Raw genomic sequence first — 26,095 nt, 5'->3', positions numbered from 1 at the left:
TTAGGGTTGACTGATTATCGCTCTCGTCGATTATCGGATCTGATACTCAGCATTTTTCCAAATATTGGTATTTTCTTTTACCGATTCTGGACACTGTAATTTTAATTAAATGTGTCACTTTGGTTCTGATGCTACTGCCTTTCTCCATCTGTAGTCACCACTCTGTGTTATCAGCTTTACCTGACTGATCAGTTAAAGTCAGGAGAAATGGCTTATCAAGACTGAACAACAGTTTTTTTCCTTTATTGTATCAAATTTTTACACAGAAAGTTATTTTCTACTACAGATGAATATCAGTTATTGGTGTCCTTGATGACTAATAATTGGCATCAAGTTTGATAAAAGCAATTCAGTGAACACATCATCTAAAGCTGTCAAAATGACTCAGTCATTTTTGCAAGAAAGTGATTAAACCAAACAGCATTTCTCGATAAACAACTACCTTTTGGTCAGACTAACAGCATTTGACCTAATGTCCTCCCAAAACTGCAGTTTTCAGTATAAACCAACCGTGTAGCGAACAGATGGATGTGAGCTGGATTTTTACTCATAATCTGATTGTATTAGAGTGATATTCGGTGCAGAATAAGGTTATTATTTCAGATTACTAGTAATTTGGCGTGTCTGTCATCCTTTACCAATGGGGTGAGATTACCACAACGCTTCACTTCACCCAGACTCACTCTTTTGTGTCTAATGTGGTTAATGTGATGTCGCTTCTCATCCTGCGAAATAAGCAAAGATGCTGTTCTCTGTTTCGAGCAACAGAAGTTTTATGAGAGAATCAACAATAAGTGTGATTTGGTAGAAAAATATGTCAATTTGCTGTGTTTATGTGATGCTGTCAGAAATTAGTAGTTTGATCTTGATTTACACTTAAAATGGTGACTACTGTTGATCAGTGTTTCAAAGCGTTTTTTTGTATATTCAATAGAATGATCCATATCATAGTGACATTATTGTACATGGAATACAGAAAAAAAATAGCAGAGAAATATATTAAAATATAATTGACTTAATTTGATGCAATAACTGTAATGAAAGCTAACTTTTCAAATTTACAGCACAAATTTGTTGTATTTTTGTTTATTATTTATTTGCCTTAAAGGTACTTAAACTGAAAAAAGTGAAACTCTGCCTCTGTAGAAATATCATTAATAACTTACAACTGCTGAAAAAAAAAGAGTAAACCAGTTGATCTGTATCTGTACGGGTCTTTCCATATCTCTAATCAGAGCTCTGTTAGGAATAAATAAATGAATGAACTGTCCTGGTTTTTGAAGAGAATTTTGGTCTCATGGACAGAAGCCAGCCTCTTTAACTCCACAGTGCAACACTGTGGATTTAATTAAGCAGGAATTCTGGAAGTGAAGTGAGACAAGGATTAAACTCAACTTGGTGAAAACAAGTGCAGCAGAATAAATCACATGCATGATTCATTACTGTGAATCTCCAGATTGACACCTTGCATAATGTAGATATCAGCACATTGGTAACATGAGGGGGACTTTTAACCTTTTACTGATTTAACCCAGTTTAAGGTCTAGTTTTCAATATGAAAAGAGGGGGATTCCTCAGCAGATAACGTTTATTGATATGAACCTGGACAAGTGCAGAACTGGAAATGCAGGAGCTGCATTTTTTTTTTTGATAAATGTAAGACACGTTGTGGTGCTGCAATGATGCCCCAGGCTATAAAATATATTCTCCAAATGTAAGGGAACACGCTTGTTTGGTTCAAACCACAGCAAAAATCACATCATCATCAGAAATTGTGACTCATATCACAGTCTCAATATCTGCCTTAGATGAGCGCAGTATTTTATTCTCATATCATCTCAGGCAGTTTGTTCAGCCTAGCATCAGCTTTCCTTGCATGTCACAGTGGATGGTGAAGATGGTGACAGGGGTGGAGACTGTAGCAGACTGAGAGGAGAGGCAGGGCCACGGGTGTGTGCTCAAAGGTTTATCCTGAAAGTCCATCCTGTCCGTCAGCGCAGGCTTTGCCTCCCTGGAGCTGACACCACACCATAAAGCCCTCAGCACTGCTGCCTTTACTCCACACCCAATCCATCCTCCCAGTGGAAGTGACCCACCAAACACAAACACACACACACACAACTACTCGGAGTGTGTCGGCGATCTTGTCGGTGCTTTATAACAACCAGGCCGCTGGATTATCATACGTCAGAGATAATCGACACTAGATCCTGCATATCTCCACTTACAGGTTTGTGTGACTATGTTTGTGTTTAAAGCTACATTTATCTCCCTTCCTCTCATTCATCCACATGAAAACACTGTGAGATCACACACACAAATTAGATATTTTATGCCTTTGTAAAACATCCTGTCGACCAAGTTGAATCCCAGCTATTTTCTAAACTTGGTAATCAGTTCCTTTATAGCAGCAGCTGCCACACACTGTAAGGCCACATTAGGACCTTTCCACACCCGTTAACTCCTTCCTTGCATTACACACCAAATTCCTTCCCCTCAAAGATACTTTGACAGAGGGAATCCCAAATTCTCAGCCCTGACCCCTGCACATTCCCGGTCATGGCCGCCTGTCATCCATGCATTGTAGACCTGCGGTGGCGAGGCTTTAGGTTTCACACCGTCACCACTGCCACCCCCTCACACAGACACACCCCCCCCCCATCCTGAAACATCACTCACGGCCTTCTGTGCTGTTTATGTCTGGCTCTCTGAAGCCGGAGCCGTGGATCAGCATGCTCACTAAAAATTCTGTGGCGAAGTGGGTAACGTGAGAAAGGCCGACCTGCCGAAGTCGGTGGACTATTTTTCTCCTGCGATCGCACGCTCCTTTCTGCCCAGTTGTCACTTCCTCCAGCTGCTGCTTTAAAGAGCTGAGAATCTGAGATCATTGCTCTCCGCTTCCACGCTGATGGAACGAGGAAACAAGTCAGGAAGCGAAGTGAGGATGTAAGGAAGGAAGGAAATGTTTGAAAATGGCTAGCGGGTCCTTTTGCATTCCTTTTAAATTTTTTCCTAAGCAGCTTTTTTTAATTTGTAATTAAACCCAAGGAGGTTATTGTGTGTATTATCACATCAAATTAGGGGATTTTCAAACAAGGCTGCTGAGAATGTTGAAGTTGCGGTGACTTAATAGCGCTGGTTGTTTATGAGCAAACAGAGGGAGGTATTATTAAGGCAGCGGTTTGTGTGCGTCAGCAGAACTCCTGCAGCTTTGGTACAATCTGGAGGTGGTTTAATCTGTCACAAGAGCGCTGGGGCTAATTACCAACAGCCATTGTCTGACTACTCACCAGAAAACATGGATAATCCTTTCTCATAATGTCACAGTGTTCGGGGAGCTGATTTAAGTTTGCTTATTGAACAGTTTGTTGAATTTGGATTTTGTATTTTAGCAGAATTTTTGACATTTTAACTGATGCGCTGCAACTAGAATCAACTCTGAGTCTAGCCTCTTCACCTCTCCAGCTTGTGTTTGCATTTCTTGTGAGTCTATCAGTAACCTGAGCCCCGTCTATCAGTGAGCTGAACTCAGTGCTGTGATAACCTCCTGCTGACACCATGCTGTTGACTTTAGCTTTATCTGCTACATCGCCCATCTCTTCAGACAAAGCTGTCTGTGTTTGCGGTCCTAAAGGGACAATATATCTTCATCTTTTCACAATATGTAACAATTACTGAAGCATAGACGTGAGCCGTCCTCTCTATTAGCACATGGTGATGGACAGACTTATGCTGTATGGAGCCTCTCCTGGCCTTGTCTGATCTGAATCTTTTAAATAGTTAATTTTGGGAATCAATACCACTCTCACATCTGCACGGTCAATATGAAGCTCCCTCTAGCACCTTTAGCTTAGCACAAAGACTGGATTAAGGGGGAAACATGTAGTTCATGCTGTGTTTTTACCAAAATCATAGTGTTAAACATGAAGTTTGTTCGGTTTAATGGGAGGTTCTGTGCTGAACAATGTTTTCACTTTATCAAAAAGACAAAACATCTTAACATAATGAGCTTTAGATGATGCTGACAGACTGGTAGATTTCTTTTTTCACCTTTAGAACAAACCGGAGCTTCTGTTTCCCATCTTTTCACTAAGCTCAGCTCTCCAGGCTGCTGGCAATAGCTTCATACGGACACAGGAGACGGATTGATCTTCTCATTAAACTCCTGGCACGAAAGCAAATAAGACAATTTCCCCCACAAAATCAAGGCGTTCCTTTAAAATCTAATGTCTCTGGTTCCAGTCAACTCAGAGCTCAGCAGAAGAGTATCACAACTTTACATAGTCACAAGATGCTGCTTTATTTAAAAAAAAAAAAAAAAAAAACACACACACTTTTAATCTTCTCTCCAACACCCATCCTTCCTGCCCTCCTTGTTTCTGTGTGTGTGTGTGTGTGTGTGTCAGTTCTGGGTGTGTCGTTCTCTGAAATATAAATCACTTCAGGGCATTTGGGCAAATCACTAACATTTGCCACGTCAGTGAGGCTATGATGAAAGAGAACATCCTCAGCTACTGTTTTGCTAAATCTGTGACTTTAGAGTGAAATGAGGATTTCCTAAAGACATGCTGAGTTATGTACTTGCTTTGTTTCATGTTAGAACAGACACAGAGTAGTACTCGTGGCTTATTTGCTCAAGAGAACTGAGACAGACAATGTTTTTCCATTTCAGCCTTTACAAACAATAAAATAAAGGAATATTGAGACTTTTTGGTCATTTATGAAACTCATGTGGCACAGGGGTTAACAGTTAAGCAAAATTATCTAACAGAACCCCTAAAGATCACCAATTAAGATTTCTCTTGTTGGTTTAATGAGTACAAATGTTTATTTAATGAGGTAAATTGTCATTTTATGCAGGGTTTTGTGCTCGATTACTGATATAATTAGCTGCTGGCTGTAGCTTCGTATTTATCGAACATGATAGTGTTATTGATCTTCTCATCCAATCAGTTGCTTTCACATCTCTAAAGTGATGTAATGCTGTTTGTCACCAGAGATGTTTCTGAAGTTTCTCATATTAAAGGCTGACTGGATGTCTCTGTTGGCAGCTCGTGTTACTGTTTAGTGTCGAAGATGCCGTCTTGTCTCATCTTCTTATCTCAGAAAGGTTTCCAGTGCTGCCTTCATGCATCTCCAGCAGGTGAAGCCTGACTCTAATCCACACACAGATCAATCCTTCCAGATTTGTGTGCAGTGTTTTTATCCACGATTCATCCCCTAGAGAAAATTAAAGGCTTTTGTTTATTGCTGCTCATATTCAAAACAAACGTGTGTTGGCCTTGACCTTGGCTGCCCTGTACCTGACGGACGCTGTGACTCGGTAATGAGTGTCGCTCAAATCCTCCGAGTTCAGAGGTCTCGTCTGGCAGCTTAATAACAGCCAACCTGTGATTACTGCTCCCAGCCCAGATGTTGACTTTCCTTTTTTAGCCCCCTATGATTACTCTGCACAGAAGCAGCCTATTATGGGATAGAGCATGTGTGTCTCTAACTTACACAATCCTATGACTGTAGGATGAATGCACTGCAACAACCACATGGTAATTTAGCCCTAAGGTGAAGAAATATTTTACAAAACTGTAAAATTGCTGGCTCTCTCGTGATGAGATTACCGCCACGGTTGTAATTTCAGAACTAATTGGCAGCGCGAACACCCTGCAGGGTTTAAGTACACATCCCACGCTGCATGAGCCTCGACTGCCATGGTCTGAAGAGTCTGACTGGAGCAAACTACGCAGCATGGCACAATCCACAGTCATGCCATGTTAGCGTTCCCATCCACTCTCAGTCTGTTTTATTAGACGTGAGTGTGTGTGGTTAGGCCCGCGGCTGTTTGTAGGATGAAACGCTGAGAAGCTGAGACTCACATGAGGAGGAATGTTCTGTGTTTTCAAGACTCGGTGTGTTTATCTCTCCTACTTGGACCCATGGTATTGCATTCTTCACATCCTTATCCTCAAAAAACAATCCACGTTCCCAAGCAAAACACAAATGAGAGCAGTTTTACTTAATCTTTGTTCAGTGATTTCTGAATGTAGGTGTTCCAGCACTGTCTGCGTTGTCTAAACCTTCAAATGCTGCACAGCGTCATACTTAACTCCAATCTGGCACCTCGCATTTTAAGTTAAGTCATATTTTAATGTGATATTGTATGTGTAGTTGATGCATTTCCGGTGAACATTACAGAGTGGAAATTGCAAAAAAAGTATCGGAAGAAGTTTCAAAATGTTCATTCACCATATTTATTACTGACTAAAATTAGGGATGTCCGATATTGGCTTTTTTGCCAATAACCAATAGGCCGATATTGTCCAACTCTCGATTTCCGATTCCGATACCAACCGATACCGATACTGATATATGTGGGCTTGGAAATAATTCCAAACCACAGAGATTAGTCAGGCACAGCAAGCTTGTAACTGCAGCCACACTTCGTTTACGCTTCATGACGCAGTTTGAGGATGTGATTATTTGCGCGCCGGTAAATGCCGATGAAATCCAGGCATTATTTTATCGGTTTTCATGATAGGCAAAAAAAATGATAATGATATTTTTATGTCAATATCTGGCCGATAATATTGGTGGGCAGATATTCTCGGACATCCCTAATTAAAATGCAGATTTTTTTGAGTCATGGATAAATATTTTCATCTACCAAGTAATCAAATGCTTGTTTTGTCCGACTAACAGTCCAGTTTACTGTCATGTATGACTAAGAAAAACTTAAAATCTTCACATTGAAGCAATCTAACGGAATCCTTTCAGCGCTCTCCCTTGAAATGTATTGTTAAATTAATTAAAGAAGTGACAAATACCCACAAAATGCCCCGAGGTATGCAATTTAAAATCATATTAAACACAGGAATGAAGGCTAAGCGAGTATTTAAAAAACTGTACATACAATAATTGCACCTATCTAAATGACTAACCACTTCATCAGTGTTGTCATAGTTAAATTTTTTATCATGGCGAAACCATAAATCATAGCAACATGTTGAACATAATAAACCACAAAGACAGGAGGCAGCATGAGTTAAGTGAAGGTCAAAGACAGCCAAACAGGAGCCTGGTTTCCTTGTGATGGTCCACTGACCCTTCCTGCCCCACTGAACGTGCCTCAGAAGCCTCACACAGTCAAACACACACACCCTTAGTTTATCACCGTCCTGACTGAGCAGCATTCCTGACATATCTCTGGGGATTCCTGCTGTGTGACCCCACAGCAGCCAGAGAGGGTGAGACATGTGGAAGCGAGACTGGAGGGAGGACTGGCAGGTGGTTCTGTAGATATTCTAAAGTCACGAAGCTGAGCTGAAAATCCCATCAAACATGCAGTAATCGCATCATTTGTCACCTATTTCGCTCCATCCTGCAAACCTTTTCTGTTGTTAAAAAAGTATCATAACCCCGAGCCTGGGAGCAAGTTTTACTCTTTGATCACTCGAGAGTGAATGGAAATATGTTCACACAGGATAAGGATGTAAAACAGGACGCTGTGCCAGGAGTCGGTGGCAGAGAGTCAAGTGTTCCTCTCTTTTCTGTTGGGCTCCTGAAGACATAATTTGTTATGCAAATTCCCTTCAATGCACTCATTAGCAACACAGTAGCTTCAGTCTGTCAGGGTATGATGGGGAGGTGCTTTGTAACTGCCCCCATCCTCCCCAGACAGTGTGTGTCTGTCTGTTGACTGACAGACACACAAACGCACACAGACACACTTACAAACACACCTAATTCTGCACAAACACACAGACTTGCATGTGCTTGTTAGATTAATGTTGTGACTCCGTTCGTCCTGTTTCGTTGTTATTAAGTATGATAATGATAATTGACAGTGATGACAGAATTACTGCTGCATTGTGTGTGTTTGATTTCCATTCAGCCAGCTGCGTTTAACACATAGTCATTCTCGGTCCGTCTGCGTTAACAAAAACAGTTTCTGAATATGAAAACGATGCGTGAGTGACACTGAGTGAGCTGTTGCCTCTGGGCCGTCCTCCTTTATGTCTGTTTATTGCTTCCTCTGCAGGGGGTTCACGCTGTTCCTTGGAGTTGAGAACAATTGATGATTTTCCTCCTCCCTCCCCTCTTCTACAGACTGGGGAAGCCCTGTTCCCCCCCCGGGACTCCTCCTACACCATTAGCTAATTTCTGATCAGCTGCTCTCTCCATCATTAATTCATACGTCTTCCAGCACAGATGCTAGAGGTTGCTTTTAATCATCTGATTTCACCCCTCGGTCACCCACCCTGCCCTTCCCCGCCCTCACACCCCAGGCTGGCTGCTGCCACTTTGCAGTACCATGTGGAGCGGTGGCAGCGAGGAAACAAAGAAACAAGAAAACGGAAAAAAGACACGAAGAGGCACACATAAAATAAACCAGTCAGTTATTTATTTTATTTTATTGTATATTACTAACAAGCGTGATGGAAAATCTGTGCAATGGGACACTTTTCCTTCCCTCAACAACCACCTCTGAAGAGCCTTAGAGAATGATATCGACCTCTTAATTTTCCCAGTAACCCATCCTGAATGATTGATGATTTACAATGCGTTTAGATGATTCCAAATGTTACCGGATAATAAATCGGCGATGTCCTGTGTTTGTGATGTGGAATGGTATTCATCTGAAGTTTTGCTGTTTCTAGGACTTACAGAGACCCAGAGGGACCTTTGCCCGGATTGCTCTCCCAGCCTAGTTGTTTAATCTCACCAGCTACTTGGCAGATTCCTCTTCAGTCCGCTCAGTATTACTTTCCCTGAATTTGCTTCCTTTTGTGGGACGAAGCAATAAACTGCTCCACTATTGCCTGTTTTAAAAAAATCTTCTGGTTATAAACATATGTTACTTTTTTTAAAATTCTCTTATTTGCTGTTCTAAGCAATTTAGAAAGCCCCACGTCTAATGGATGTTTTCCCAGCAAAGCTACTTTATTCTAACTTAATACCCGAGTCTAGCGATGAACACATTGGCTTAAAGCCGCTGTCTATGTCATGCAAGTGAGCAAATTTTGCCTCTAGATTTTGATGGTTTCAGCAGAAAAAGAATTTGTTTTACCTCGACATTTTCAGTTGAGGTAATTTCATCTACAACTGACTTAGCATAAAAACACAGACAATTCAAACAATATGCTGCCTGACCTTATTAAATGCATCCAGTCAGTGCTCAGAGCTGCACATCTGTCCGGAGGGCAGTGACTCGGCCTTATGTCTCTCTATTGTTATGATAATGGGCTTTTGGTATTTGAGGTGTAAATGAATCTGCAGGACCACAGTCCTGTACATAAAAGCGAGATGTGTGGCTGAACATCTGCTTGAGATGCAGTAGGTCACTGAGAACTTGGAGTTTGTACAGATTTCAGACAAACACACTAAATAATTATTCAGCAGGAAAGGGAGGAAATTCGAGGTGGACAAGTGAAAGCAGCAACAGCTAGAGTTTCTTTTGGAGGAATACGCTGCGACTGGATGCGTTCCTGTGTTACATTTATCCCCCTCCACATCTAAGCACCAACAAACGATATGCTTGTCAGGAATCCAGCTGGATGACCGCAGGCATCAGTCCTACCTGCAGCACCAGCAGCTGTCCACTGGTGTCCGCTGGGCTCGTTCACCACCTCACCCCCTGAAACCGCACTATAATGCAAGAAATTAGCTTCTCATAACTAATTGTCTGACCGCGTCCAAGTCAGGCTGAGTTAATTAGCTTTCTTTTGTTCTGGCTGATACGATCACCTGATACTGCTTGCACTCGTGCCACAGCAGACGGCGGAGAAAGAGCCGTGGCACCTTCTGCTATGTACGCCCTTAAATATTTAAGAGACATTCATTAGCAAATCTCTGAGCGGGATGTCATTATACAAGCTGCTGAAACTTAAGCCTCCGACTCCGGGATCACATCATTCAGCCGGAGTGGTTTCTGTGTCAGAGAGCATGGTGGGACGTCGGCGTGAGGCCTGTTTTGGTGGCTCGGGTGGCCATTGTCAGGCGGTTCTGCCTCAGCGGCGCTACACGTGCTCAGCGACATGCAGCATTAAGAATCTGAAATTAGCTTGAGCTGGAAATGCCATGGCAGCAGTTGCTTTTTAAATGGAGCTAGTAAAACATGTGGTTACCAGAGGCACAGGAGTGGAGTTAACTGACAGCTGATAATTAAATCCAGTGACGACTGGGCTGTCTAACCAAATGAACACTTTCCAGTGATTATTATGCAAACAGGAGTCACACTGTTTCACCAGGTTAGTTTGAATGGTTAGTCGCGCTGCAGCAGGTAATTCAAGTCTGGGGGACTTAACACGAGCTGATGCTCATGCCCCTTTGTGTCCCAGCTGGCTTTTGTTTGGGATATTTCTGCCTGGTTAACTTCTGAGCCCTCAGTCAGAGGTGGCTGCTTTTGTCCTAACTTAGTGACGGAGCTCCTGAAGATGGAGGGGACAAGGAGGAGGAGTTTTAGTTAGACCATCTGTTGCTGAGACAATTCATCTTGACTTTATACCCTCTGGCCACAGACTTTTTAGTCACACACATGATCACATACAAAGGCACAAACAAACCGACTAACACAGCTGATGTGCAGTGACTGAGTGTTCTAGTCACTGAAAAACTTCTCCCAACCTGAAGTGTACTGGTCGATTTAAACCTCGAGTTTATGTAAGACAGGCCTAAGCATCAAACACCAGTGTCTCCTGACATAGCATGACATTCTGGAAGTCTAAATTGTCATGCTATAATGTAACTTAAAGTTAGAAGCCAGTTGAATTTTGCATCATTTTCTTGCATATTAAGGATGTGGATGTTTTCAATAAGAGATTCACTGCCTTTTATGTTTACTAGTGAATTTGAGTGTGATTGTGTTTGCTTGTGATGTACCTCAAATATGTTTCTGATCAACATATCTTACATCTGCAGTTTATTTTATTGTTTTACTGTTGCTCTGTTTTTTTAGCCAACCAATCCTATATTATAAAAGGTAGGACTTATCAACTCTGTAACCTGAAAACCAGAGGAGAAGACTCAAACATGTCATAGTCTCATATTCAGGGAGAAAATACGTTTCTTTCAAAACATAAATGAAAATGAAGTTTAGTTGTATAGGGACATATTTTTTGTGAGGCAGGGTTGCAAATACAAGTTTGCATGTCTGTATGTTTTACAATGGTAAAATATTAACCTAATTACATTAAATCACTAAAAATACAATAGATAAGACCTTCAATGACAGGAAGAATCCAGTATGTGCAAAGTAAGAGTTTGTCATGTTATCCCAATTTTGATTATAGTGGCTTGTGGGGAGTTTTCCAGAAAGAAAGTCACTCTGAGCCAACTGGCACATCAAGTCAAGTTAGCATTAGTGTCTTCATGGGCCAGCTTGTTGCCGACTTTTTGTCTCCAGTATAGTGTCGACTCATTTAGAGAAATTATCTGGGAATTCTACATTTGTATCTTCTATTTCTTCTATTTGACTGTAGCTAACTGTCTGCACTGATCATGCTGTTTCAAGAGACTTTCAAAGATGTTGACTAGACATGCTTTTGAGAAGGCCTTTGTTTATGTGAGCAGAAAGCCTCTTAGACCCTGACTCAGCCATTGCACCATTCAAGACTTGGAATTTTTTCCTTTCTTTTTTACATCACTAAAATTTCTTTATTGAAGCAATACCAGATGAGGTGTGGAAAATTACAGTGTTATGAGCCATCATATTGCTCCGCATGCCATAGCTTGTCCTGTTCTGTCAAAGATTCCATGTAATCCACATATTGTTTCACCATATCCATGTTTTCTCTGTGTGCCACCTTCACTGTTGATGTCATGAGTACAATGACCTTTTCCAAGAAGAAGAGCACCGGCAGTGGTTTCCCGAATTCCAGCCCGTTTAATTTCCAGTTACGTAACAACGACTGATCTTCTTAGATTCCACAGAGTAAACACTATTAATCTCCTGACTGGACTTCGGCAAACTCACGTGAAGCAGCTTTTCCCTGAATAGGCCACGCACACCAAGCTGGTACCAGGCAGACACAGTCGGTCACTGGTATGGAGGTCACCAATGGCCTCATATTAAGCGGAAACTGAGTTAATGTGCAGCCATGTGGTGAGAATACCTGCGTTGTATTTGCGTCCTGATGTTTTTGTTTGTCTGCCTCTTTCTCCAGACAATAGGAGGCGGGACATTATCAGCTGTCCGCACCCTTCCTCTTTCCCCTCTCGCTCCCCCTCGGCCTCCTCTTCCTAATTTACACGACCCCCTTTATCCCACTCGCTGCTGTCCCCTGTGGTTTGAGAGCCACATTTAGCAGCGCTCCATTTGCTGACTGAAAGAAAAAAAAATCCTTGATGATGGAAGTGGGTTTTTTACAGCGGATGGTTTAGACAGAGTGACGCTTTGTTCGAGAAAAGAGGCCTGAATCACAAAACGAAGAAAAGATCAAAGACCGATCATCGCCCTGAGCTGTTTGAGCAAGTTCATTTAATGATCTCCATAATGGATTAAATCTTTATTAAATAATTCCCTCTTTGTGTTTCAGCTGATAGGGTTTCACGTAAATAGCTGGTGCACTAAACAAAAGCATCTTGATCTTTGTTCTGACCCTGGTGGCAAACACATTTGTGCTCCATGGATGAGAGTGTGTGCACACGTGGCAGCCTGTTGTTAATAGTTAATGAGGATTGATGTCTGGAAGTGGTGACCTTGTATAAGGTTTCCTAGTGGAATTCATGCATATTGATCTCTTCGGTTTCATGCTCTGCTGGACCCACAATTCGCTTATGCTCCGTGCTTCCCTGATTGGTGGTGATGATTAATGGTGTTTAGCTAGTCAAAGACGCGCTTCTTATGAGATAGTGTTCGTTAAAATTTGCATCATATGGATCTTTTAAGAAAAACGCAAAATGGTAAATTTTACTAGAGACTGAGGAAGTTTTACATTTTGTCAGTAGACTTTCTCAAAGAGGCAGGAGCTGAAATGCAGCATTTCAGACAAGAGGTGCTGTAGTATTGAATGGTATGAGAAAAATGATGTGTCTTTTGGACATTAAAGCATGTTAACCTATACTGAAGTAATAAAATAAAATATAATAAAGTATAGTTATAAACTTGTAAGTGTGCATAATATGGGCTCTTTAATTAACCTGTAAACATAGGCAGATTTTATTTCTTTTTAACAGGGCAAGCCTGGCTTTATGTTAAACTAACTGACTGTTATATCTGCTGCGAAGAAAACAATTATGTATATTTTCCAGAATGTCCCTTTAAAGGCAATAGATCCACTAAGGGAATTAATAAGTTATGACAAATGTGAATAAGCCATCCAAAGAGATTTGCCATTTAGACCCCAGACTCAGAGTGCAGAGGCTTAACTTCTCATCCACTGCAGTCAGTCAAACACAGCCCATTCTATAAATGTGTCCTCCACCACTATAAGGAAATGACAGTCCATCTGAGCAATCAGCCTCAGATTCCTGTTATTGCTGCTGGTTACTGAGCTCCTAACAAACATGTCTGGGAAGGTGAGTGACTCCACATGGATACACAAACACAGGAGACCCGGTCGCCCACATCGGTTGTAGCGCTGGTGTTAATCTCTGTCTGGAACCAGGATCTGATGAGGGATAATGGCGAGGAGTGTGTTGTGGTCTGCCTGTCTGAAATATAGACAGGAGGAAAGGATGGTGGGCAGCGAAATATTTGTGTTGATTGATTTCCGAGAGTGGCAGTCGCTCATTTGGGGCCATGATCTTCTCTTTTATGGAGTAAACCAGCCACAGAACCAAAGACTAAAAGCCTTTTTGACAGTTTTACTGAGCGCATATGACTCTGAGTAGTAGTTTAGTCTCTGTCACGCCCTCAGCGCACAGGCCTGGCAAACAACTTAAAAGGCAGAGCACAGTTTAAAAAAGGATGATTGTGCCAGTCCAGGCCTGGTAAGGCAGCGGCTATGTGGCACATAGCGGTAAGCAATGTTGGGAAAAAGAAAGAATGGAAAAAAACAGTGAGAGAAGCAAAACCAGGGCATAATTATTGCTTTTCTAGAAAAATCCTTGCTGTTATTCAGCCGGGCCTTTTATATTGTACCTAAATGATGAAGGATGTGTCTTTTCCTGGACCACATTTCTTATTTCTTTGTCTCTATGGCCAACATAAGGGACGAGAACGTCAGTGAAATAACTGTAATGCAAATGTGCACTACTTTTCTGTGAAACATGTGATTCCAATACAGCCCCTGTATCCAGATGCTAAGGTTGTTGTGCTGCCTATTGTGTTGCAGGGAGCCCGTGTTTGGCTGAGACACAAAGAGCAGCTCCTCCCCTCCACGGTCAGCTCTTGTGATGATTCGTCCCTAGCTGTCACAACCGACTATGGAAAGGTAAGAAGTCTTCAGTTTTACTGATGTTGCCCCTTACTCACTTTTGACTGTGCCAAACTCAGACTCCATGAAACATTTTTCATTGGTAGCATTTCATTGGTTTAAAGATTTGGAATTAGGTTTGCAAGCCCATCATAAAACCAAGAAAGCAAAATCAACTCTACGATGAAAATCGTAAAAATGTCTTGTCATCCTTACAGCATCTCATAGGCTGCAATATACATGAAATTCAATTCAATTTTATTTATATAGCGTCAGTTACAGTTCAGATTCTCTCAAGACGCTTTCCAGAACCCATATGCCTGAAATCCCAGAGCAAGTTTTAAACTGACAGTGGCAAGAAAAAACTCCCTTTGAGGGGAGTTATGTCTCCCCTCAAATACTCTTAGCATGTATAGGGTTGTACTATAATCTGAGTGGGCATTGACCCATTGTGTATAAGTGAGAGAGCTAATTGTTTGAACACATGTTTCATCTGAGGGCTCTTTGGTGGGATCAACACCTTTTGTAATAAAGTAAGAATGACAGGAATGGAGTCCTTGTGACACGTCATTGGCCCGAGCTTATCTGTTTGGCAGGGCACGCAGGTCTTTGTGTCTGGAGGAAATCCTGTTAGAGAGGCAGAGTGAGAGACAGGGAGAGAGAGAGACAGATGTGGTGATGGATTGAAAAAAAATTAATTCATGTCTGTGGGTCAAAGACTGTAGATCAAAAGTGCTTGCATTAAATTGTACTTTAGCTCTATACAGTGCGTAGCTGTACAAACTTAAACTCAGCCGCAGGCCTACAGCACCATGTCTGTCCACAGGATTAAGACGTATAGCATCATTTCCTTACACAGCCTCAGCGTTTCCATATACAGCCTCTACCACATGGCCGTCATCCTAACCAGAAGCCATAAGCCCAGTATTTTTCCTACAGGAGTCCTTCTTAAAAATGGCATCATATAGAGTGGAGAGCACCAGGTTTCTAAGGAGGAGCATTTTTCTCATGTGGAAATTAGGCATTGAATTTTTTTTTTTTTTTTTTTTTACTATAAACTTGTCAAAACCATTGAGAATGATCACACTCCACCTCTCAGTTCTCCTCAGCTCTATGGAGGTCTTTCAGCATTCATAGGGGACTTAATTAAATCTTGCGGCACTGAACACATTGTCATCTGAATCAATGGGCTGGAAGTGGGTTAAATCAAGTATTTGGTATTTGGGGTTCTTGATCTTGGAGAACTTTTCCTGGAACTTCAGCACCTCCACTCTAGTCACGAAGACACAGATGCAATTCCTAAGGAAAACTAAAAAGGGCTCACCTGTCAACTTAGATCCTGGTGAACTTTTATTGGTGAACAACTGAGAGGACTAACTGCATACCTGCTTGGCATGGCAACTCCTCAGTATACAACCACCAAAAGACAACCCAACAATCCGCAGAACAACATTTGAACATCTGGAACACATTACCAAATGAAATTAATAGGATAGCAGAAGTATTGGCTGAATGAAAAACAAGAACGTACCCGCCTATGACATCTATAAGGTCCGACTGACTGTGGATTGTGTCATTGTGTGTGTTTGTGTGTGTGCGGGTGGGTGGAGGGATGTAGGTTTATAATGTTGTCTGTGCTGTTTTTATTGGTTTTGTTGGTCCTCTGACTATTTTTACTGAAAAGCCCTACCAGGGACGGGAGTTGAAAACTAGCTTAATGCTGTACACTATATGTAATACATCAGATGTGTTCTATGTTAATTGCATGGTCCCTGATCAAATAAATAAATAAATAAATAATGGGTGGTCAAAAATGTCCAGTGGATCACAAGTGCTAGTGTTTAGATGCTTGCCTTAGAAACCTCCATTGCCAGTTATCCCAACTACAGACTTTTCTCAGGCAGAATATGTAACAAAATATCTCTTTTGCTTCTTGAACTCCAGCCTCAGACTATGAACCAGAACTGCACCATTAGTAATCTCTATAGGTATATTCTAATTTATTTTCCATTATCTGTACACATCACCCTGCTGGCACTGAGTCCACATGCATCACAAGTGAATGATCACATGAATAAGAAATTACACAGTAGCTGATCTGCAGGGCTTGTGTGTTTTGCATGGCTTGCTGGGTTGAGGCTTTCTGTGGAACTACTTGGACTCCGAGCACAGCAGTGGGTGAAAGGTGGAGTCATAAAACGTGTGTGAGGGGGAACGTATGAACTCATGCAACCCTCCAAGCATATTATATGATGTTTCTGTGGTCAGTGGTGGGGATGCTTGCAGTGTGAGGAGTGAACCACGTGCAGGGACCTGCTCTCAGTCCAGAAACATTTCAACACCCACAATGGGAGTTTAAAAAAGAAAACATTAGGCTAATGTGACGTCACACTTTTTCATGACTGGGAGTGGGACCACAGTGTTGGAGCTGGCCTGAAGCTAGACTCTCTCATATGATCTTCACATGTGAGCTCAGGATGTCGGTTGTCAGGCCGGGCATATGGGTGTCTCCTGTGCTTCCAGTTCCTGAGCCTTTGCAGCCAGAATGAAAGGAATGTGAGTCTGAGAAACAGACCATCTCCACCTTCTGGATCCCTGGCAGACCTCGTATGATCCCCCGTTCCTGGATGACATATTTTCTGAGGTTTATTGGCATTTCCTCATCCACTCACTATCTTTTATTTAATCCAGCTTTTCTATCAGGCTCAGGGTATTATGCGTTTTTGTTGTCTGCCTGTCTGCCTCTGCGTGTTTCCTTGTGTTTTTATGTACCATGTCAGAGGTGGTTTGGTAAATGTATCTTGGCAGCGTTTTCCACTCAGAGGGTGGGTTACACCATTATCCGCTGCTTCAGTGCTCGCACTAAGGCGCAGCTCCCTACTTGAGTGCTCAGCTGGACTCCAGAGAGCACCACCGGACTGTCTTCACCCACATGGCCTCTGGTTTTAACAGGCTGACCCAGGTCCTGTCATATTAAGCATCACATCAGCATTCATCACTGTCTCATCCCCAGTACACCGAGGCCCTGAGTGGACAAGTAGGATACAGCAGACGCATTGAAATGAGGAGCGAGATGTCTTGTGGGTTTTGTGTGTTTGAGTGCATCTGTGTGTGTGTGTGTGTGTGTGTGTGTGTGTGTGTGTGTGTGTGTATTTGTGGCCAGATGGCACCAGCTGGATTAACAGTGTGCGAGTTGTCCCCCGAGGGGCGTGCATGTAAAGAAAAGCAGGAAGAGGATCTGTCACCTGAACTAAATACCTGCTGCTGGTGATGTCATTGTTGTCTTACTGAACAACAATTACAGTTACCATTTAATGCATGAATAATTTGACACATACGTACAATGCATAATGTTTCTCTTATACATAATAGTCAGATAACTATTGATAATTGATTTACAGCGTTCTACATTATGAGGATTTGTTGGCTTTTTTGTGTTATGTGAGTTGAAAATCTTTAGGTATCCAAACAGACAAGCTGTTTAATGACATCTCACTGAGCTTTTAGAAATTGTGATGCTCGCCTTAAACAATTTCTTTCATTTGATAGATTAAATAATAGATTAATAAAAAAAATAGTTGGCATAATCAATAGGAAATGAAAAAAATTGTTGTTTGTGGCCCAAAATTAATGGCCAGTTGGGTAAACTAGATTCCTCTCTAAACTGGTTTTAGGATGGACCTCAATAAAACGTTATTTCTTACACAAAACAAAAATTAACTAAAAAAAACTGTTTATTTGTTTTTGCTATCAGGAAATTCTCTTTATTCTAAGTAAAAGAGATGAAATTTGACTCCTACAAAGAATGAACCCTGAAGTCGTCCACAGCCTGTAGACATACAGTCTCTGTGGTTTAAAATAGGTCATTGATGGCCCCTCAGTCTTTTCTGGATAATTAGTCAATGGAGCCATTATGTGAGCCTTTATGCGAGTGATGTGCATTCACGAGTGAGCTCACAAAAACAACATGCTCACACAAACGTTGCTGTCAGCATCCCTCTGTGTGGTAAACCAAAATATTTTCAGGTTTTACAGAATATGGATACAAATATTATTGGAGTTTTGAGCAGGTTGTACTGTAAAATTCTCTTTCTGCTGTTTGTTTTCACAATTTTCCCCGTTATTAAGCCTATCCTCCCCCTCCGCACCCTTCATTTCTCCCGGGTCTGGGCGGGATCCCCCTGCAGCAGATGGGTTCACTGTAAGACAGAGGGAGTCAGACAGAGTAAATAAAAAGGCAGAAAAAGAGAAAGAGAGAGGCAAAAACCAGCAGTGAAAAACAAGGCCGTTTTTGTATCCACAAGCCTGTGATTTTCTGTGTATCCACGTGTATCCACTCCTACAGGCCTGAATATATCTGACAGTAAAACAGACGTCCTCTGAGCCACAGAGCCTGACTCCACCTATTTGTGAATATTCAGTAGAGCTGGTTGAACAAAGCGCAGCAGCAGGGTGTGGTTTCAGTGAGCAGCAAACAAAAGGAGAGAACGCTACAGCTGCAAGAAAAGTTTAAAATTAAACTGGCTGCTGTTGCTGCATTATTAGAAAAACATGCACCCACTTTATCTTTTTGGTGGAACTTTGCATTTTAGCTCAGTTTGATCCATTTTAATTCATTCAAGAATTTCTGTCCAAAGAATTAAGCTAAAAAGAAAAAAATCTACTTTTTAGGCTTAATTGTGACCTTCTAAGCCCAACAATAAGGCTGTAACCAATTATTATTTTAATTATCACTTATTTGGCCAATTATTTTAATGATTAATTGATCATTTTTTCTGTCTGAAAACAAAGAATGACTTCACAATGAAGAAACGGGTTGTTTTGTCTACCTAAATGCGGACTGTCAAGTATAATGATGATAAAATACTTAATTTAATCCCATACAACAGAAGTAATGATGAATCCTCACAATTATGAAGCTAGAAGGAGAGTTGATATTTTTTCTTTTAAAATTACTATAATTATCAAAATAGTCGGTCAATCATGGAATCAATTGGTCAGCCTCCCGTTTAAGTTCTAATTAATAAGTTAATACTTGGAAATCATTTATTTCATTAGGTGTTTTATCTCATATTAAATCTAAATCTTCCGTTGTTTAGAATTTATGTTGTGCATACTTATTTGTCCATGGATTTCTAGTTTGAAAATGAAATTTCAAAATAAAAAAACTTCCAGATAAGATAAGATAAAATAAGATAATCCTTTATTGCTTCCCATGCCAGGGGAAATTCACGTTGTTACAGCAGCAGATAAATGAGTTGGAGTTGTCCACCACCATTCTCAGTAAATATTCTCTGGAATGAACCAGATTGCTGGAAAAAATTTTATTTTATTTTTTTCAAGTGTGCGTAGTTTTATTCAAGAAGTAAGGAAGAAAAAGATGAAGAACAAAAGAGAAATACCAGTAGAAACACTCTTGGCTCAGCTGCTTCAATAGCTTTATTATACACTTCAAGAAATACAGACACTTCTGACTGTTATTTATCGGCAGTGTGGTTTTATTTAATATTGAGATTTTTGGTGTTTTGTATTTTTCTGCTTCCAGTCGCGTGTTCATCAGCGCTGCTTGATAATGTCAACACCAGGCTCCATTTGGAGAGGATTGATTTGCGCAGCGAACAACTTTGCCAATCAATCGTGAATCACATGTTGTTGTAAGTGGCATGAAATAGTCTCCAGCCATCATTACAGCACTCCAGTCATTAACATTGATGAAGCTGTGTCCCCTTGTGAGCACACATGGTGATAATTGTGGAAGGCCTGCTGTGTGACGACTAGAGTCAGGATCAGAGGGAAAATCATTTAGTTACATTCACTTTGTGCTCAAAATGTTATGGACATCTGTGACTATAAATTCAAAGCAAATTCCTAGAATGAGGCTGATTTCAAATGCTTTTTTAGAAGTTCAATCAATAACAGATCATGCAGACTGTTACACTGCTGGGTTGCTGTAGCTGGTGTGTTGTAACTTGTTGGTAGCATCGTGTGGGATGTGGCTGATTGGTTGAAGTTTCATTTGGGTCCATTCCACAGGATGTTGCTTAGTCAATAAATTATTGGGAAACAAATGTAATAAAGAGATGAATAAATATTGGTGAGAAATGCTGTGGCTTTGAGGACAGTGTTCAGTGACTTATCTCACAGGAATGTAACCAACAATAAAGCCAAGACCACAGAGGGGGTAAAGCGGAGGAATGTGAAGCTTCTTTTGATGCTGAAAACTCCAGCTCAGTTTCCTCTGAGTATCTCTGATGTTTCAGGCATGAAAAAGTCCCCCAGGCTCGCTCTGTGAAATCTGAACAGTACGTTATATAAAGAAGATCAGAGGCAGAGGTTTTAAAATGTGATGCACATAGACAAACGCACAGCATGCATGCACACTTTCACAGGCACACATCATATAATATAATCAGATGATCTTCCTCCGGTGTGTTTTTGTGTTGAAGGTGCTTCTCGAGTACGCAGCCCATTGTGTGTTTCTCTACGGCCATGTTTGTTTTCCTCCTTCGACACTTGAAATTGAGAGCATAACCTTGTACTGCTGTTTGTTAACCTGCATTAACTTTACTCCCCACCACCTCTATGCCCTTTGAACTTGTGCTTTGGGAATGTAAAGAATGCTAACACGGGCAGTTGATGTATCACAGGCTTCAGTGATTTGTTAGAGCGGGTCTTCGACACAGAGTCTGGTTGTCAGTGTCAGGAGAAACCTGAGATTTGAGAAGGGATTGATATTTATTGTTTTACAGTATAGTTTTTGAAATTAAAGCTAGGGTAGGCAGAAATCTAGAAAAACAAAAACCAATATTAATCACAACCTCTGAGTAACCTCGTTTGCATTCTCTTTTTGATAAATCTCTGTGTCCTTTTTTGGGATTGCTTTTCCATTACAGGCTGCTCTTGCCAGTGCTCTAATAGCAACTTTTCTTGCAGGACTTTCTGCCAACTGAATCAGGCTTTCCACCATCTGCATTTGTACAACAGCCAGCAGGAATGCCTTCTCTGTGAAAAATATGCCTTGCCAAAGTCTTTCATCAGGGACTACATTTTCTAAAACCTGGAAACAGAGCCTAAAGGAGGTGCAGGATTCTAGTTTCCACTCAGACCACTTTAATTACAAAATGCTGAAGGTTTTTTTCTTTCTTAACTTTTACACAGGGACGCCAAAGAATGACTGCCTATCTCAGCTTTAGTTGAAAGCAAGAGTTCAAAGTGTTATCGTGTCTCTTTTGTTTTAGCATATTTGAAAGAACATACAGCATACAGTCTATCGAACACGCTACAGTACCACATCCAACAAAACTGCTTAAACTGTTTGTGAGTTATCCTTAAAGCAGCCCTATTTTGAATGAACAACATGTTATTCCAGATGTTGTTGAATTCATACAAACCTATGATTACTCAGCTGAACACACTCAAACCTGCTTTTACTGCCGCATCCTCTCCACTGACTTATGTTGACTGGTGCTGGCTAATTTTAGCAAAGTGCTCAACTGATATAATAAAACTGGAGTGTTGAATTTACAACTCCTCTCTGCTGCTGTTAGATTTTAATATTCAACATTATTCTGTAAGTGCCACTTGTGACCGCAGTGGTTGCTGTTCAGTTAAAGAGAATTAGTGTCGCTTTAGAAATCACTTTTCAAGAGCTGGCTTAATAGATGCTTTTAATTGATACTGTGTCCACTTAAAAGCATGTTGTTCAGATCAGATATGTAAAGTTACCGCTTCTTTTTAAAGTTGTGCTTTCGTTTTCAGTATAATTAGCAGATAAATCTTTGCCATGACGCCTTTCACAGCTGAAGTCCACCAGAGCCCAGGTGTTCAGAATGGCATCAACCACACTAAGCAACTGATGTAACTGAATGTAAAATAACAATGCTGACTAATATTGTAATGCAATTGAAAAGCCTGATTTGTTTATTAGTCATTTAGGTCCTGTAGTGAATTTGGTCCAATTTGCCAGAAGACTGGGTGGAGTTAAAGCCAAATGTTGAGGGACATCTGGCAGCAAATCTGCAAGCTTCTGCTCGATAGATGACATCACCGCACATGCTGCTTTCCTCCCGCCGAGGTCTTCACCCTTTTACAAACCTTCATACCACAAAAACATGCAGCAAACCCACTGATGACTGCATTGTTATTGTGCTTTTGTCTCGGCGTACACCCATCGTCTAATAGCCATCAAAAGCCGAAATGGAGATGTCTAGCAGATAAGAGTCAGTTTATCATTTCACTTACTGTAGATGGGCTTTTTAATGTTTTATACAGATTCACTTAAGTTAATGCACTGCATCAAGATGTAAAAGATAAAATCCACACACACACGATGCAATAATTTTTTAAAACTTTCAGCTATTCCACAACGCAACCCTTGTCAGCGCTCTGCAGTATCTATCATTATAGGAAAAGACACGAATGCGCTTTAATATGTACGTTCTACAGTCGTGTCATTTATCCTTCTGCAGCTGATTCATCCATAGATTTATAGTCCATATTCACCCTATACAAACGCTATGTAGAGACAATTCCATTGATAGATGAGTTTGCATATTCCTGGCCCTTGGCGATGGGGGCGTGTTTTAATTTGACATGCAGGGAAGTAAATGAAAGAAATGAAAGATGCCTCTGTTTTTATTAAAGGTGTCACTGAGGAATCCACAGAGAATTCATCATCATCTGACTCAGCTGTTCCTCTCGGCTCTGGAGGGCTTTTTTGTTAGCTCATTGGTTTGTTTTTGCAGCCAGCAACTGTTCAGGTTTAAACCCACCACTCTTATTTACCTTGTTTTTTTTAGCCCAAGTAGACAGTTATTATTAGACAAAAAAATATGCTGATAAATCCACTTTAAAGAGCATGCACAGCACCAAGGCAAACAGCTTGTTGCTTGTTAACCTGTGTAACATAGTGAATAAGAATAAAGAGTTAAAAAGACGGTCAGTGTTGGACTTTAATAGATCTCTAGAATCACAACATTTTGCTCCATTTCTGCTCTACTATATACATTTTTAAGGAAATTATTTTATCAGTACTGTAGCAACATGCTGTTTTGCTGCCACCAAGTGGCCAAAAAGTCTTTTGACGCTTCTTTAAAAAACATCTCATACGTCACATTATTTCTAGCTTCAAACAATCAGCTGAAGCCTTTCCAACCTTCAGCTCTGATCTCCCACAGAGTCCCAGCAGCCAGCCTGTGCTGACTCAGCAGTTCTCTGAAACCCAGTGTCTGCTCCCAGCTGGGACTGGTTTGAATCTGCCAGTAGAGTCAGCAGTAATGCACTGGGACGCCACAAACCCTCAGGTCCGTGTCCATCAGTATTGATCCGGACACCGCTTCCCATCAAGTGACCAACACAGTGGTAGTCTGTCTGCTCTGTGATCTCATGTCTCGTACATTAGAGGTCTGATAGCCGTAAAGTCTGCGAGACTCTCTGGTTGTTTCTTTGCTTTCGCTGTAGAGACACTCTTAGATCTTATCCCCTCCTTCATCCTTCACTATGACTGACAAATCGAGGGCATCTCCAACCCTCACGTTTACTCCACTGCTGTGTCTAATTTGCCTCGTTGAAGGAATGTAACACAGTGAAAGATTTGTTGTATTGAAACCAAGCAGTGACTTGAACAGCGTTGGAAAGCGGTCCGGGCATGAGTTAGACGGGGGCTCTCTGCCTGCCAGGTATGCCGGCAGCAGGCACAGACAGGCACACATCAGGCATTCGCTCATATTTTTTTTCCCTCAGTTATTCCTGTATCATCTTTTGGATCTGTCTGTCACCAGCGGAAGACTGATGTTGTTCCAGGAGTTTGATTAACATCTAAGATTTGCCCGACTTCTGCATGGCTGTTCAAAATCTGACGTGGCTGAATGTTTGCTGCTGCCTTTGTTGGCCGTGACTGCAGATACTGAATGTGTGCATGAGATAATTCGTTGTGCTGGTAAAGTTATTTAGTAGGCAGTTTGCTGTGACAGCAGTGTATTATAGTCCTGAGGCTATTTGACAATTAATTGATTAGTTCATCAGCACAATTTATGGTTCCCAATCAGCCCCTCAACCCTTTGGCCACCAAAGTCCCCCATCAGCACAAATTCATCTGCAGCAACTTAGACAAGGTTTACCATTATTATTGCACAGGCCATCCTCTGCTTACTACATGAGACAAGATGTGTGATATTGGCAAACTTTAACAGGTTCAAGTCCTCAATAGTCAGGATGGACTAATTTTCGGTGAGGCTGATTATTGCACTTTATATTTATCATTTGTCTGATCATCTGTGCTGTCATTATTCTCTTTTGAAGAAAAGTAATACCCAATAAAATAAATTGATTTAAAAATGCAAAGTAGCCCACACACCGTTTCACAGGTTACATGTCACAAGGAATGGCCTATCAACACCAAAGGATGAATGTTCAAAAGTTCCTTTTGAATTAAACCTATGTAAAACATAAATAAGTACAATGATTTTCACCAAATTTGAGTTCATTTTAACAACAATATTTCCAATTTTAGTGCAAATCTATGTATGTATGCACTGTATGAGCATTTGCTGACTTCCTTTTCGGTATTTTAGTAGTCTAACTTGAATATCTGTTGCTTTTGGACTTTAAATTGGACAAAACAAGCAAATGTTGGATGGCACTTTGGGCTGATTGAGAATGTGGTGCATGGTCTTCTTCATTGCATCAACTAAATGAAGAATTGACAAATCAAAAACTAATAAAGACAATAACGTGTTGAACCAATAGCTGAGTGGTTAGGTCACATACCACATGGGCAAGGCATGGAACCTGACTGGATGTCATTCCCTGGCTCTGCCTCTCATATTACCTACACTCTGACTGTATACCAGAGGCAAAAATGGCAGAAAAAAAACACATCAGTTGATAATGAAAATAGTAGTAGTAGACCTAATGTATTTGACCTTTGATGTCTGTCCACGTGTTGTTTGATTTTGTTTATCCAATTAATCAAGACATTTTTTTAGTAACACAGAAAGATATGACACCAAATCACAACTCTGCCAATCTCTATTTATTCCATTGCCTTCAGCAGGGGTGCAATTTCAATACTTCAAATACAATAATGCGTGAATTGATTTATATTGACTATTGTCCCATTAGTTTTCTGTAGGTATATGATATAACTTCCTGTCCTATTCTTGTTCAAACAAGCCAAAAGCAGCAGTAAAAATGTGCAGCTGTTGTGTGTAGTTCAATATGTCATCTATTTCTGGATAAGTGTCAGACTTCTGATTGTTTCTAAAAGAAATTCAAACAGTGACATTAACTGTCAACACTGACACATATGTGAATGTGTGTTGTTTCAGGTGATCTATCTGCAGAAGGAGGAGCTGAGCAGAGAGATGGTGTACCCGATGCACCCCAGCAGCATCCACGGAGTAGAAGACATGTCCACACTGGCCGAGCTGCATGAAGCTGCCATCATGCACAACCTCTTTCTGCGCTACCAGAAAGACAACATCTATGTGAGTCCTAATCTGTGTTTGAATATACCACCATGAGTTGCCTGTCACCAGTGGGCCTGTTGTGTTTTTCAGGTGTTTGTATGTGCTTTTGTTTTTGTCGGAGCTATAATGTGCAGCATGGCTAGAAATAAATTTTACAGTAGAACAAATCTCCAAAAACAACAACAGGGGAAGTCAGTTATTTGAGGAGAGGCCAAAGATATGCAACAACAAGATAATTTGTGTTTTCAGTAAGCAGCATGACCAAGACCTCATGACTTA

General features: G+C 41.0%; 1 protein-coding gene across 1 annotated transcript in view; it reads left to right on the top strand.

The window, feature by feature from the left end:
• myo10l3 (myosin X, like 3) overlaps window positions 1–26,095 on the top strand; it is a 64,647-nt gene that overhangs the window by 1,331 nt on the left and 37,221 nt on the right. Inside the window, exons 2-3 of the mRNA XM_023298919.3 lie at window positions 14,268–14,366; window positions 25,676–25,834. Of these exons, the coding sequence (XP_023154687.2) occupies window positions 14,268–14,366; window positions 25,676–25,834 (258 nt within the window). The remainder of the gene's footprint in view (window positions 1–14,267; window positions 14,367–25,675; window positions 25,835–26,095) is intronic.

The sequence above is a fragment of the Amphiprion ocellaris genome, chromosome 11 (assembly GCF_022539595.1).
Source record: "Amphiprion ocellaris isolate individual 3 ecotype Okinawa chromosome 11, ASM2253959v1, whole genome shotgun sequence".
Lineage (NCBI taxonomy): Eukaryota > Metazoa > Chordata > Actinopteri > Pomacentridae > Amphiprion > Amphiprion ocellaris.
Note: the sequence above shows the minus strand (reverse complement) of the source record. Positions and strands in the feature narration are given on the sequence as shown.